This window comes from Pelophylax lessonae (genome assembly GCF_965119305.1).
Source record: "Pelophylax lessonae genome assembly, chromosome: 8".
Taxonomy (NCBI): Eukaryota; Metazoa; Chordata; class Amphibia; order Anura; family Ranidae; genus Pelophylax; species Pelophylax lessonae.
Genome location: NC_138775.1, coordinates 53873233 through 53888634, shown reverse-complemented (window position 1 = coordinate 53888634; position 15402 = coordinate 53873233). Strand labels below are relative to the sequence as shown.

At 43.8% G+C, this 15402-nt stretch overlaps 1 protein-coding gene across 1 annotated transcript in view; it reads left to right on the top strand.

Annotated features, from left to right (window-relative positions):
- ADAMTS9 (ADAM metallopeptidase with thrombospondin type 1 motif 9) overlaps nucleotides 1-15402 on the top strand; it is a 344253-nt gene that overhangs the window by 131208 nt on the left and 197643 nt on the right. Inside the window, exons 12-15 of the mRNA XM_082265401.1 lie at nucleotides 8750-8895; nucleotides 10468-10649; nucleotides 10733-10869; nucleotides 14763-14880. Coding sequence (XP_082121527.1) covers nucleotides 8750-8895; nucleotides 10468-10649; nucleotides 10733-10869; nucleotides 14763-14880 — 583 coding nt within the window. The remainder of the gene's footprint in view (nucleotides 1-8749; nucleotides 8896-10467; nucleotides 10650-10732; nucleotides 10870-14762; nucleotides 14881-15402) is intronic.

Below are 15402 nucleotides of genomic sequence, written 5' to 3'. Positions count from 1 at the left end.
TGGATCCGGGCGATTTACTCGCGACCGTCTGCTTGTGTTAAGGTTAATGGTTTCCTCTCTGATCCCTTGGAGATCAGGAACGGTACAAGACAGGGTTGCCCCCTCTCTCCCCTGATTTTTGTGTTGACTCTTGAGCCCTTCCTGCGCTCCATCAGAGCAAATCCCGATGTTGCGGGCCTACCGCTTTCAGCGTCGCTCACCCCTAAGGTGGCGGCCTATGCGGATGATCTTCTCTTCTTCCTTACCAAGCCGCTGCTCTCCTTACCGAATCTTATGCGTGAATTTGAGGTGTTTGAAGCATTGTCCTCGTACAAAATTAACTTCCAAAAATCGGAGGCCCTCCCGGTTGCGATGCCACCCGCTATGTCGCAGCTTCTCAAAAGTGATTTTCCATTTAAATGGAGCTCCTCTCACATCACATACTTGGGCATATCCCTCCCCAACTGCCCCAAACGCATCTTCGAATACAATTTTCCTCCTCTTCTTGCCCGCATCCGGAAAGACCTGGACGGTTGGCAAAAAGGCATGTTTTCCTGGTTTGGGCGCTGTAACATTATTAAGATGACTGTCATGCCCCGTTTGCTTTATGTGCTTCAGGCCCTCCCGATAGTTGTTCCTCTGCCCTTCCTCCGTAGGGTGAATGGGGCATTTCGCAAATTCCTATGGACTCGAGGCCCCCCCCGGTTGGCCTTGAAACTTCTTCGCTTGCCCAAACTCAGCGGCGGAATGGCTTTCCCGGATGCCACCATGTACTCTGCTGCATGCCATCTGGCCAGGATTCTGGACTGGCATCTGCATAGTTCACTGAAACAGTGGGTGCGGATCGAACAGCTTTGCGGGGGTTCTCCCCCGGAATCTCTGCTGTGGGGCTCATCCCCCCTGACGGAGGGGACCTTGGATCACCCAACTGTTGGAGCCACTTTGCAACTGGGCCGTAAGCTCTGTAAAGAAGGCCTCATCGCATCTTTGCCGTCCCCTTTGCTCTCGATCGTGGGAAATCCAGATTTTTCCCCGGGCCTCATTGACCCGGCCTTCCGTATTCTGCAGGCCAACGGGGTCTACCAGGCCAGACATTTTCTCAGCGGGGATGGTTGGATGTCTCGCCAGACGCTGCTGTCGAGTAACATGTTTGCCGCCCTGTCGTTTTGGCAGAGGGTACAACTCGCCCACTTTCTGCAATCGCTGGCACCGGCGACCTCTTTTGCCAGACGCCTCACGCCGTTTGAAGAGTTGTGCACATCGGATGCTCCGGTGCGCCATGCTATTTCCCTGCTCTATCGTATCGTGACGTCATCCGGACAATCTTCCAGGCCCCCCTATATATCTCTATGGGAACGTGATTTGGGTATCTCCCTTTCGGACTATCAGGTGGAGCGTGTCTTTTTCTTCACCTACAAAACCTCTACGTGCTCTAAGTACCAGGAGATGGGTTATAAGCTCTTGACCAGGTGGTATTATACCCCGGTTAAACTTCATAGGATGTTCCCCTCCTGTTCGGATCTTTGCTGGCGATGTGGTGTGGAGGTGGGTTCCCTTCTCCACATCTTTTGGTCTTGCAGGGTATTACAGCCTTTTTGGTCGGAGGTCCTCCGTATTGTCCAAAAATTTACAGACCACACCCTTACCCTGCAACCGGCCCTGTTCCTTCTTCACCACCACAGCTTCCCAAGGGCGTCCTATCGGAAGTCGATCTTGCCGATACTGCTGACAGCGGCCAAGAGCTGTATCCCTCTCTTATGGAAGCAATCCCGCCCTCCTACTGTGGCGATGTGGTTGCGTAAAGTGGCGTTTATTAACGAGATGGAGGACTTGCTGGCGGCCGATCGGGGTACGAGGGAGGAGTTCCTCAAGCGTTGGTTTTACTGGCATGAGTTCAGCTCGACCACTGAATACCGGGACCTTGTAGCATAGCTGACTCGCTCACACTGGCTGGCCTTCTCCCCTGTTGGCCCCCCTTCCACCCCCCCCCCCCCCCTTGTCCCCTCTTCCAGTGTTTGTCCTGTTTTCCCTTCCCTTCCCTCCTTCCCTCCCTCCCCCCTCTTTCGATGTGGCACTTCTCTTTCGTTTCTTTTTCTTCCCTTTCTTTTTTCTTTTCTCTTCTTTGAACTATTTCTCCCGTTTTTGTACGGCATACATGACATTAAGACCTCTTGTGGTTTCTTGGATTGGTGCCCCGTCAGATGCCCTCGGCACTCCGATATGCCGGCCATTTGATAGATGCCGGTTGGAGCGTTGGCCTATCTGGGGATCTGCCGTCCTGAGACATACTTTGATACACTGTGTATTCTCATTTCTCATATATGGCTATGTTTTTATGATTTACGCCTCATGTTACGCTGTTCTCTTGTTACTCGGCTGTATTTCAATTCACTGCCTTTGTTGACTTGTATGCCTTTATCTCCTCAATAAACGTTGAATTAAAAAAAAAAAAAAAACTGACAGGGGCTCTAATCCCTCTCCACTCTATCCAAAACTATGACTTGCCTTTGGTTATACTTTAAGGCTAAGTATAGGTAAGTATTTGTACAGCTCTTTTATCATCTGTATATTTGTAGGACAGGAGGGTGATGTTGGCAGGAAGTTCATAAAATTGTTTTGGCCTGGTTTAAAATATATGATGCCACAGGGTTTCCTGTATACTTTGATATGTGTATTAGCACAGGGATACTGCCAGCCATGGGAATCAATGGCCTGGATGGAGAAAAAATTCAAAGTGATTGTAAAGTCAGAAGAATTTTTATCTTAATGCATTCTATGCATTAAGATAAAATTTCTTCTGTGTGCAGCAGCCCCCCTCAGCCCCTTACTTAGCTGAGCCCCATCTCTATCCAGCGATGTCCACGGTGGGTTCAGCTTCACTCGTGGACTCTCTCTCCTGATTGGCTGAGACACAGCAGCGGCACCATTGGCTCACACTGCTGTCAATCAAACTCAATCAGGATTGAGAGGGGGCGGGGCCAAACAGCAACTCCATGTTTGAATGGATACATGGAGCTGCAGCTCGGTGCCCCTTTAGCAAGCTTCTTACTGTGGGGGCACTCTAAAGAGGGAGGGGCCAGGAGCTCAAGCCAGGGACCCGAGAAGAGGAGGATCCACACTGCCCTGTGCAAAACCACTGCACAAAGCAGGTAAGTATACCATGTTTGTCATTTTAATAGAAAAACAATGAAACTTTACAATCACTTTAAGGATGAAAAAGAGGGACCTGGACAAGAAGGCTGTGCCCACTATAGGAATACAGGAGAGAAGTGTGTGTAGGGTGACATATAATTTGTGTGTCATGCTGTCCCCCTAAAAATATATAGCAAAGGAAAACATCGGTCCCCAATTGGGGCTTATTACAGCATGCACACAATGAAAAAAAAGGGTTTTAGAGTAAAAATCCAAAAAGTTTATTTCATATCATACACAATAATTTAAAATCACATGAAAGGCACTGGGTACATGAAATACTCCAGGCAGGGCCGGATTAAGAGCATCATGGGCTTGGTGCTGAGGATTTTGAAGGGCCTTAAGGGCTGTGCCTTGGCATGCACCCAGAGGAGGAAGGGTGCAGCCATGCATGCCTAATTCAACATGGGATGCTGTCTCTGAAGCCCATAAACACATCCATGCATCGGCAACTGTCCCTCCTTGTCTGGCCTTCGTGCTGTGTGGGGAGGTTCTGAGGGAGCTGCCTGGGGAAGCGAGCATAGAAGCCAGACTTCTGTGTTTACAAGTGACAGAAGAGCGGTAACAGTGAATATGGCCAACCCGGGGCCTATATAAAAGGTAGGGGCCTGGAGCTGCAGCTCCAATAGCCCCTACGTTAATCTGGCCCTGACTCCAGGTCCTATAAAAACATACATACAAACTAGTACATCAGACAGATTAGTGCAAATAACTGGGCCATGATACAGTTACCAAATCAACAAAAGGGCATGTGTGGAGCCTGCAGATGGTGATTCGGAAACAGTATTCCCTGTGCCCACTATATGGCATCTATGCACACAGACATTAACATGATGACATGTCTTCCAGTGTAAACTCCCTGTTGCTTTCCCGCAACCGGGGAGCTGCAGGTGCCAAGTACAGTTGCCAATACAAGTGACTGGCTGTATTCTGTCCTAACTAATGTAAAAGCTGTTTGCTTCTGCATACAACATATTCCTTTAAACGTGTAATTTCCACATTTGTGAAGTAAACCATATGCAATGAAGAAGCAATCAGCGTTTGGATGAGTACAGCTGCATATGGTGAAAAGCACCAGAAAATTTTACTATAGAAAACCTGTCGGCATGTAAATGTTCGTGCTCATAAGGGCCTAGCCATTGAAATGCTGAATTTCAAAGTTTGATGGGGCTATTCCTTTAACTAGTTAAAACAGCACGCCTTTATGTGTTTTAAGCTTGTCTAAATGCTGTTTATTTGCATTAGTAGTCCATAATTAACTGGTTGCTCTATTAATACGTAACAAGAAGTAAAGCTAAGGCTGTATTCTAATCTCTGCCTGTATTTTTCCTATTGATAATTTAACAGGCGATAGGTATATTGTTACTTGTGCATTCCAACCAGTAGCCTGGCCAAGCCATTGTTTCAGCTCAATCTTCCATATGCAGGTCTGACTGATGGAGCTGTCAGCTTCTTCCTGGGGATTATTGAAACTACCTTGGCCATATAAGTAGTAATGGAGCTCTGGTGTCTCATTAATCAAATAAAACTCTCCTGTATTGTAAAGGAAGCTGCTCTGGCTTTATCAGTGCAATCTGATTCCTGCAGTGCTGAAATTAGGAAATATAATCACATTCTTTAAAGGAACGCATCAGTCAAACATGAAGATTCTGCACTCAGTGAAATTCTACATTTAGAAAGAAAAACCTTTCCAGCACAATTAAATACATTACATAGATTTTAGCAATTGTCATTGCAGACTCCTACCTGTTCCTGCTCTGTGTATACTGACTCATGCATTCCAGTCACTTATTCCTTACTGAGCCTTATTTCTATTTTTAAAGTCGAAGATCCATTATGCTTTACGGTATTGTGGTGACAGCACATGTACTTTATTTAACATTTATTGTGTTAGGCATCCCATTCCTTTTGAATAGGATGCCAACACTCCACAACACTCATTTAACTAGGCATGGTTCACATCCATGTGTTGTAGTACACTACAACACAAGAACCTCCAGTGCCCTGATTAGGTTAGTTGGACTGCCATCCAAATTGAATAAATAGCTATTGATATGTATTGTCACATTTTTTTTCAAGGCAGTAAGTGGGCTTTAAAACAAGCCTTTACTGACCTCTGTAACTATAGCACAATGGAGCAATTCACCCCACAAATTTCAAAGATGAACTATCATCATTTGACTATATAAAACATAATTGAATCCACTATCCTAAATACAGTGTCATGAATGATGGCCAGCAATACAGTTACTGCTAAACTGAACCATAGAATGGACCTCTATAAGAAGGGCCAGTCCCCATGGATCCAACATAACCTACCCCCAGACTGTGACTGCTGCCTCCTAAACCTTAAGGCTACATTCACACCTGAGCGTAGCGTTTTTCGCGCGTTTTTTACCGCGATTTTACCGCGATTTTTGCGGCGTTTTTTACCGCGATTTTACCGCGATTTTTGTGCAGGCGTTTTTAGATTGAATAGAGATCAATGGAAAACGCCTGTAATCTGCCCAAAAAGAAGCTCATGTACTTTTTTGAGCGTTGGGCGTTTTGTATACAGCGTCAAAACGCTCAGATGTGAACAGGGGCCATTGAAATGAATAGGATTTGTCTTGTTGGGCGTTTTGAGAGCTGATCCTAGAGCAGAAAAACGCCCCAAAAACGCCCCAAAACGCCTAGATGTGAACGGAGCCTTAAGTGAAATTAAAGTCCTGTTTTTATTTGTTTAAAAATAACAAACATGTTCTACTTACCTGCTCTGTGCAGTGGTTTTGCACAGAGCAGCCCAGATTCTCCTCTTCTCAGGTCCCTCGCTGGCGCTCCTGGCACCTCCCTCCTGCTGAATGCCCCGATTGTAAGCAGCTTGCTATGGGGGGTGCCCATTTAGACACAGAGCTGCCCCCATCGAGATACTGCACGTCTCGGGTGTGCCCATTTAGACACGTAGCTCCCCCTCTCTCTCCTTATTGGCTCACTTGACTGACAGCAACGGGGGGGGGCAATGGCGCGCCCACTGCTGTCTCAACCAATGAGGAGGGAGAGTCCCTGGACTTTGCGACTCTCGTACAACATCGCTGGATTGAGATGGGGCTCAGATAAGTATTAGGGGTGCTGGGGGGAGGGGGGATCTGCACACAGCAGGTTTATATCTTTATGCATAGAATGCATTAAAATAAAAAAAACCTTCTGCCTTTAGAGCCATTTTAATAATGATTGTCTAAAATGGTCAAGATGGCTAGGGGTAGCCTCCTGACCACAGGTCCCCTTGGATGATAACTATCGATACAATTACTGCTATACTGAATTATAGAATGGTCCTCTTTAACCGCTTGCCGACTGCGCACAGTATATTTACTGCGGCAGTCGGCCCCGGCCAGGCAGAGTGACGTAGGTCTACGTCGCTCGCCTGTCACTCCTTCCAGAGCCAATAGCGGGCGGGCGCGCGCCCGCCGAGGCGCGCGCCCGCCTCGGCTCGTTCACGGAGGAGTGCGGGAGTGTGACTGGCGGACCCGATGTCCGCCGGTCACACTACGATCGCCGCTACAGCGGGAGAAAGACAGAGCGGCTTGTGTAAACAAGCCACCTGTCAGTTCTCCCTGTGTAAAAGTGAAGATCAAACAGTTCTACTATGTAGAACTGTTGATCTTTGTTTTTACACTAGTAGACCTGTCCCTACACAGTTAGAATCACGCCCCTAGGACACACTTAACCCCTCCCTGTCCAATACTGTTAACCCCTTCCCTGCCAGTGTCATTTTTGCAGTAACAGTGCATATATATAGCACTGATTACTGCAGTAATGTCACTGGTACCCCCAAAAGTGTCAAAAATGTCAGTCAAGGGTCCGATCTGTCCGCCGCAATGTCGCAGTACCGCAAAAAAAATCGCAGATCGCCGCCATTACTCGTTAAAAAAAAAAACACCAAAAATGACAAAAATCTTTCCCTTTGTTAGTAAACGCGATAACTTTTGCGCAAACCAATCAAAATACGCTTTTTGCGATTTTTTTTACCAAACATAGGTAGCGTAAAACAAATTGGCCGAAAATTTTAAAAAATTTTGATTTTTACATTTTTTTTTGGGGGAATTTCATATAAAAAAAAGTGAAAAATATTGTTGTTTTTGCAAAAATTACGCTCTTTTTTTGTTTATAGCGTGTGATCAAAAAATCGCACAGGTGATCAAATACCACCAAAAGAAAGCTCTGTTTGTGGGAAAAAAAGGACGTGAAATTCGTTTAGGTACAGCGTCGCACGACCGCGCGATTGTCCGTTAAAGTCACGCAGTAAAAAATCGCAAAATAACCCCTGGTCTTTTAGCAGGAAAATCCTCCGGTGGTAAAGTGGTTAAGAAGGGTGGGTCCCCATGGATCCGACATAACCAATCCCCAGACTTTGACTGCTGCCTCCTAAACCTTAATGATGAATCTCTAGAATGGTCCACAGATGCTCTTGGATGATGACTAATGATACAATTACTTCTACAGTATATGGATTGATAGAAAGCCTTCCTGATATATGGTCCCCAGGGATTCAACATTACCTACCCTCAGGCTTTGGCCACTCCTCCCAACTCTTTCATCCCTAAGAGAGATGTTCTTTTTTTTCTTCCTCTTATATTTTTTCACTGGGTTATCCACTCGCATGCTTAGCGAATCCAGCTATGTTTTGTAGGTATCCTCCACTTTGCTGCTGCTTGCCCGGTACTGTGCTGTCTTCTTCTTTTCTGATGCCATCCACTTGTCTCTTGTGGGTCCTTTGGAGCCTGCACCCTGATGACATGCATGTGTCGTGGCCCATCACCATGGGGCTGCTGCAAGACATAAGAAAGAGATAACCACCCCACCCCCCTGCCCCTATGGGTGATGTACCTCTGTGCTTGTGCCGTGGGGGACCCTGATGGCCGTGGGAAGCTGTACATCACCTAGGTGAGAATCCAGATGTGTTCCCCTAAAAAGTAATTTTAAAAAATCTCATTCTTAGAGGAGGGGAGTAGGAGTGGAATGCTAAAAACAGGGTGTGGAGGGTGAAGATCCGCTTTAATGATGATTTCCTAGTCTGGCCCATATAACTCATAGTAGCTCCCTGATGGCAGATCCCTTTAAGTCCCTGCCCCATCTTTTCTCTGCCACCCTACCCTATCTTAAACCTTTCAATTTTTGTCTGCCCTTAGGCAAGTCTGTGACCCACCAGTTTGTAATCCATAGCTTTATGAAGCTATGAACGTTTGTACCATTATTTGGCTATAAAAGCTGTATTGAAACCCTGGCCATGTAACTTTCTAACTTTGGCTGTACTTCTTATTCTTCAACGTGATAAAACTTCAATAAATATTATTGAACAGAAAACATAATTTTACCCTGATTTCCACAGTCATTATTTCTACAGAGAACATTTTTTTATGTACCATTCACCTCAAACAAGGATAAATATGAATAAATCATTCATATTCTCCGAAGCAGAGTTGTGTGAGAACCTGTAAATAAAACATGATTTCTTCACAGTTGAATACTTCCATTGCTTATGCCTTGCAGACAGCACAGTGTATTACATCTGTATTATCTCTGTTTATCCTCACCACAGCACTGCAGGTATGGCGTGTGCATCCCAAAAGAGCGCGATTCCTCCGTTATCGATGGCTCCTGGGGGTCATGGAGCCCTTTTGGGGCTTGTTCCAGATCTTGCAGCGGGGGAATTAAAACTGCCATCCGGGAGTGCAACAGACCAGAGTAAGAGCACATTACACACAAGTACTATTGCTTTTTCTTTGAACATGATGTATCTATTTCTTTTCATGTTCCAATCATTTGGGCCTATTTAAATAGCAGTTCCCAACTGAATTATAAATGAATGCCTTGCAAACATACAAATGTTTAATCAAAATACATGTATGTTAACTGTGTTATCCACTAAAGGATTTGTGATTCTGTTCTGCCAGTCCTGCCATCCAGGTACTACTGACAGTTTCTGCTCTTATAGGTAAAAACTAGAGATCGACTGATTATAGGCAAAGCCGATATATATATCGAGGGCTGATATGCACTTTTCCCGATATATCGGAATTGGCCACCAAGGTGACCTATATTACCGATATTTCAGAAAGTGCTTGTATCGGAGTGCTTGTATCGGAGTGATGCCTGCAGCTAGAGGCATCACCCCGGTACCGGCGTCCATAGCCGACGGTCGGCTGTCTTGTAATGACAACCGATGCGGCTGAGAAGCCGCTCGGCTGTCAATACAAGGAGCAGGAGGGGATGACCCCCCCTCCCGCCACCTTCCCGTCTCACCGGCTCTGATCGGATCTCCATGTAAAAACCCAGAAGTGATGTCATGAGTGACATAATTTCCGGGTACTGTCTGGCGCCAGAATAAAAAAAATTACAGCATTCAAAACAGCCAAACTTGGCATTTTGAATGCTTTTAAGTGCAGAGGAGGGGTTTGGCGTCTTTTAGACCCCCAGATCCCTCCACAAGAGTACCTGTTAAATAAAAACATTTTTAAAAAAAAAATTTTTTGTACGAAAATATCGGCCGATACCGATATGCAGTGGCCAAAATATCGGTATCGGCAACGAAAAACCGATATTGGTCGATCACTAGTACAAACCATTGAAAAGGTTAGAGTTTCTTGCCTGGTTCCTATTGTTTCCCCAGTTCTAGTGTCAGGATTGTCTAGTCCACCCCATTCTGCATTGCCTAAAAGTGGAACTAAACCCTCCTATCCTTTACAGCCAAGGAAGCTGCCATCTCAACCTCTGTTTGGTCTGCAGTTGTCATAATGCTGCACATGTAAACAGGTATTAAACCAGACGTTGGAAGACTTGATAGTTCAGTTGACAATACAAGCAAATTTACCTGTCATCATTCACAGTATGCCTTGAATGCTACAGTTTTGGTAAACTGTTAAATCAATAATTTTAGTTCCTCTTTATAGGTTTGTACTTGGCCTGGCTGAGCATACATATTGATTGTAATGGTCTGCAGTGCTTTGCAAAGTATTTAGCTTGAGGTTTGTCTGCTCACATCACATTAACATACCCAACCACCCTTTAACATCTATGGACACACTTGGGCTGGTTTATATATGGCTCCTGTAAGGAGATTTGTACATACTAGGGTTCTTCAATTAGTTTCTGCACTTTTTTAAACTCTGTTAAACATAAAAAAGTGTGGAAACTTTTTGAAGACCACACCTATGATTATCTTTGCTGAGCATTTTTCAAGGCCAGGGGTGTGAACAGGTGAAATATTGAAAAGTTTAATCCCAGTGTAACCAGAAACATTATTTGTTTTTATCTCAGACCAAAAAATGGTGGAAAATACTGTGTGGGGCGCCGAATGAAATTTAAATCCTGCAACACTGAACCATGCGCTAAGCATAAGAGGGACTTTCGCGAAGAACAGTGTGGTGACTTTGATGGAAAGCATTTTAATATCAATGGTCTACCTCCGAACGTCCGCTGGGTGCCAAAGTACAGCGGAAGTAAGTAGTGCCCAGAGCGCATATTCCACTTGTGCTGCTAAAATGAAATGTTATTGACAAAACCGTTTCCTTGCTGTTTGTAGTTCTAATGAAGGATCGCTGTAAACTGTTTTGCCGGGTGGCAGGAAGCACAGCCTATTATCAGCTCAGGGACAGAGTAGTGGATGGGACGTCATGCGGACCAGACACAAATGACATCTGCGTGCAAGGACTGTGTCGGGTAAATAGTTACTCACTTGATGTGTGCGTTGCTGAATTTCATGCTGTGGTCCCTACTTAAAGTAGAAGAAAAGTTTTATTTTTTTTTTCTCATCAGTAGTAATCGTTTAAAAATGAGAAAAAAAATCTGTAAAATGTGTTAAAAAAAAACATGGATTTGTTTTCTCTTTCAACCATGTTCATTAAACATTTTGAGAAAATCTACATACAAACATTATAATGGATCTGAGCAAACAGCATCCAGGATTTATTCAGCAAAATACATCCTGTTAACAATATTTCCAGGAAGTGGTGGTAAAGAATGGCTTTATTTTGATAAACCCCACTATATTGTTAGATTTAACAGCAGCCCAGGGTGGGGCTTTCTCCGTTGACTCCAATGCATTTTGCCAAATGGTCCTGGATTTTCACTGAAGTGAAGAATCTTAATTTCACTCATCCCTACACCTAATTAATATGCCTTACATTACTGCTTTATAGTCATTTAGTTAGGCTACATCTAGATGGCCGCATATATGCAGCCAAGGCTTTCTTACCGGCGGTGCTAAATGCAGGCCCGTTGCTACAAGGCAGGCAAACCAAACAATTGCTTGCAGTAAAGTGCAATGCCACTGTTACCGGGATCTCCATCAAGGGGGCCCCTCTCTGCCTCAACAGGTTTGTAAAAAGTCTGATAAGATCTGCAGACACAAGAGAGATCCCTGGCCTACCAGCTAGACTTTATGCAAAGTATGGACCAGCCCATGGACAGTGCAGACTGACAGCTCCTACTGTAAACAGACAGCAGGGTTCTAAATGCAATTAAAATTCCTGCAGCCGGTGTGGATGAGTGAGGAGTAGATAGCATCAGGGTGAGTAGCTGCTAGGACCCTCTGCTTCTACATCTGCCGAGTGCCGACAGGTCTGAAAAGTTCTTTCTTTTTTTTTCTATCTCCCTTCTAATCTTAGTCTTCCTATGTCTCTTTTTGTTTATCTGTCCCCCTCCCCTCTCTCTCTCTCTCTTCTTTCTTTCTTTCTTTATTATATCTATATCTATCTATCTATCTATCTATCTATCTATCTATCTATCTATCTATCTATCTATCTATCTATCTATCTATCTATCTATCTATCTATCTATCTATCTATCTATCTGTGTCATATATGTATATATATATATATATATATATATATATATATATATATATATATATATATATATGTATATATATATATAGATAGATAGATAGATAGATAGATAGATAGATAGATAGATACTTAAACTGTATGGCTATGCTGTGGTTCCTGTAGTCTTTGCGTGTGTGCGGGGGGTCGGGGGGGCCTCCATGTCCATTTTGCTTGGGGCCCCCAAATTCCTTCAAATGGCCCTGGCTAAACGCTGCTTGCATACACTGTGTGCAACCAGCAGCAGTTGTCAGATTTGCACCCTATACAAATCAATGGCAGGTGCTGTTGCTGTTAACATGTAACTGGTCATCCAAGTGGTTACATGTTAATACCAACCCTGGACGCAGCCATTGTGCGTTTATGGTCGGGGTTTCTGCAGATTTTCAGTCACACACAAACTGGCCTGTAACTGCCTCTAAAAGCAACAAACAAGCCACAGATATTTGAAGCCCTAGGGTTTGCTTAAAAACTAAAGTCATTGAAGCATAGCTGTGGTGCAGACACCTAGTAATGCTCACCATATGACAGTGCTGGGTAAGGTAAGTCTTCTGCACAGGTTTTTTTTTTTGTTTATAAATGTTTTATTTAAAAGAATTGGCAATGCACTGGAAAGAGAGTACAGGTTGGTCAAGCTTGGATAATAATATACATAGCGAACATTTCAACATTATACAATGCTATGACCAATACTTTAGACTGAGCAAGAGCATGTCAGGCCCGCTGCAAAAAATGTAGTTCTCACTATTGGGTCTCACATACGCAGCCCACGTCTAGCAAGTGCTGCTTCCCAATTGTTTGTTTTCCAAGGGAGATTGCAGTAATATATGAATCCAGATAGTAGGATAGTATGGTGGGTAGGATAAAAGAAGAGGGTATGGGGAGGAAAAGGAAAAAAAAAAGGGGGGGGGTTGATGGACCTACCTCCCCTCCCAGTTTCCTGTGTTTGCCTTATCGGGTCTCCAACAATGCCAGTAAGAAATGGTTTACTCTTGGGAGGCCAGAGGTGTCTTTTCTTCTGCACAGGTTTGCCATTCGTAGTTGTCTACAATATTTTAAGCATTTTGTAGTTTACTTTTAATTTTTATCACTTCTCATTTAGCTTTTTTATATTTTTTTTTCAGCTTTTCTTTTACTGTTGGATTACGATTTTTATTTCCTATTATTCACACATCTGTAAATGACAATTTCTATAGGGTTACAATGGAAAAGACATTTTGTTGAAATGTGCAAATACTGCATTTTATGTTAACGTTTCAGCTCTTTTGTTTGAATGAACTTATGTAAATGTTCCAGTATTGTTGTGAGTCACACTGAAAAGAACTATTGTACTAAAGTTCGAGAGAAAGGGCGACATACCCCTATGTCAATCAAAGTTCATATTCTGCAATGGCCTTAAGGTCTTTATAATGATTCCTTCCAGGCTGTATTTATAACATTTATTCTCAATGTTCGCTATGTAGATGTTCCCACACATCCTGCCCTAGTGAAGGGTCATCGGTGGACAGAAAGGCTTCATTCACATATAGGCGTTTCAGATTACGGGCAGAATTGCCGTGATTCTGCCCTAGATCCCGAACCATTGCAAGTCGCGGGACGCCGGTGCGATTCCCTTGACTTGCAATGGCACCCCAAACACAGTGCCTGACTAATTGTGGTAAAATTGCGCAAACAGAATCGCGGGACACCTGACGCCCAAAAGAAGTAAAAGAACTATTGGTGAATGGAGCCAAAGTGATTGAAAATTTCTCCAATTAGACAACAATAAACATACATCTTTTTAGTCAAATTGGAAGAGCTAGAGGTTTCCCAGATGTCACAAGGACAGGAAGTCAGAGGAAATCATCACAGGGAAGTCACAAGGCAGGAAAAACCTGACCACATTCTAACTAAATAGGCTAGAATTGGAATCTCTGAATAGTGAGGTGCATTTGGGAACACCATGGCAAGTCCTCTGAAATCCCCTGAAAGAGCCCAAATGTAGGTGTCCCATTAACCCAGTGAAAAACATCATAGCAATAAACCAATCCAAAAACTCCAGGAATGGCTACTAGTTTCCGGGCAGTCAAGCTGAATATCATAATATCATCCAGCTGAGTGCTGTTCATTGCCCCAAAACTAATGCACAATTTGGAAAACAGATAAATTTGAAGCCACACAGAGCTCACAGCAGGTAAGACATTATATACTCCTTAAGTAACATCAGCTGTGACAGGTTATTTTCTAAAGGGGAGCCTTTCAGTGATTTATAGCCTACAGTTCATTACCTACCATAGGAGAGCTGAGAATTGTGCGAAATCTGAGCCCTTATCTGGAACCAGGTTTGCTAAAGGGGACGGCTTGTTATTGGAAGTGCTGCCATAGTCATATGATTCCTAACTGTTACTTGCCCAGGGAAAAGGTACAACAGTCGTAGTGGGGTCAGGTAAGATTTTTTTTTTTTTTTCCATCATGGGGTGAAATTGATCACAGTTGCACATAAGGTTTTGCCTTTCCTTCCTCTAAACCAAAACTGCTGGACATTGTCAGAAACTGATCATGATGGATGTTTGTCTTTTCTTGAGTCTAGTTAAAGTAGAAATTCAGCCCTAAACATTTTCTCTAGCTTCAGATAGAGTGGGAAAGGATAGAACCTCTGGCTATCTTTTATTGATTGGTGTCTGTGTAGAGTATAACCTGGATGTACTTTACTTATTTTTCTTGGCTCTTCTCTATATCTTTTTTTTAAAGCAAGCTGGTTGTGATCACGTCCTAAACTCAAAAGCCAGAAGAGATAAGTGTGGAGTTTGTGGTGGAGACAATTCATCCTGTAAACCCATAGCTGGAACGCATAATTACGTACAATATGGTAGGTAAACAGAAATGTAATTAATCCTTTGCCATGTTCTATTGTTTAATATGCAAAATAAGCTAAGTTTGAAACTGGACAATGAAAATAATTTGTCTGTTCCCATCCTTCATCTGCATAATTGGGAGTAAGTGGAAACTATGTTGTCCTCCTGCGCCATGATGGATGATACACACTGCTCCTAATTTGTTTACAGTTCTTTCCGATTTACATGATATGACTGTTAAAGGCATGGGGACCAGTGCCTGATTACCAAATAGGTAGAGTAGGCACCAGCCTATGGACCCCACGCTTTTTAAGGGCCTAATGACAACAGATCAAAATAATATTAATTAGATCTTGATAGAACATTACAATGAAGCTTTATGCTCGCCTCCCCCTCTCCTCTCCTCTCCTCCTTCTTCTTTTAGAACTTGGGGGGGGGGGGGTAGAGGGGGAGTGGGTACCTGGTTCTGACAGATAACAGCTCCCACTTCCAGTTGGATCGCCTAGGCGATTCTACCAGATGTTCTTTCTCCCTTC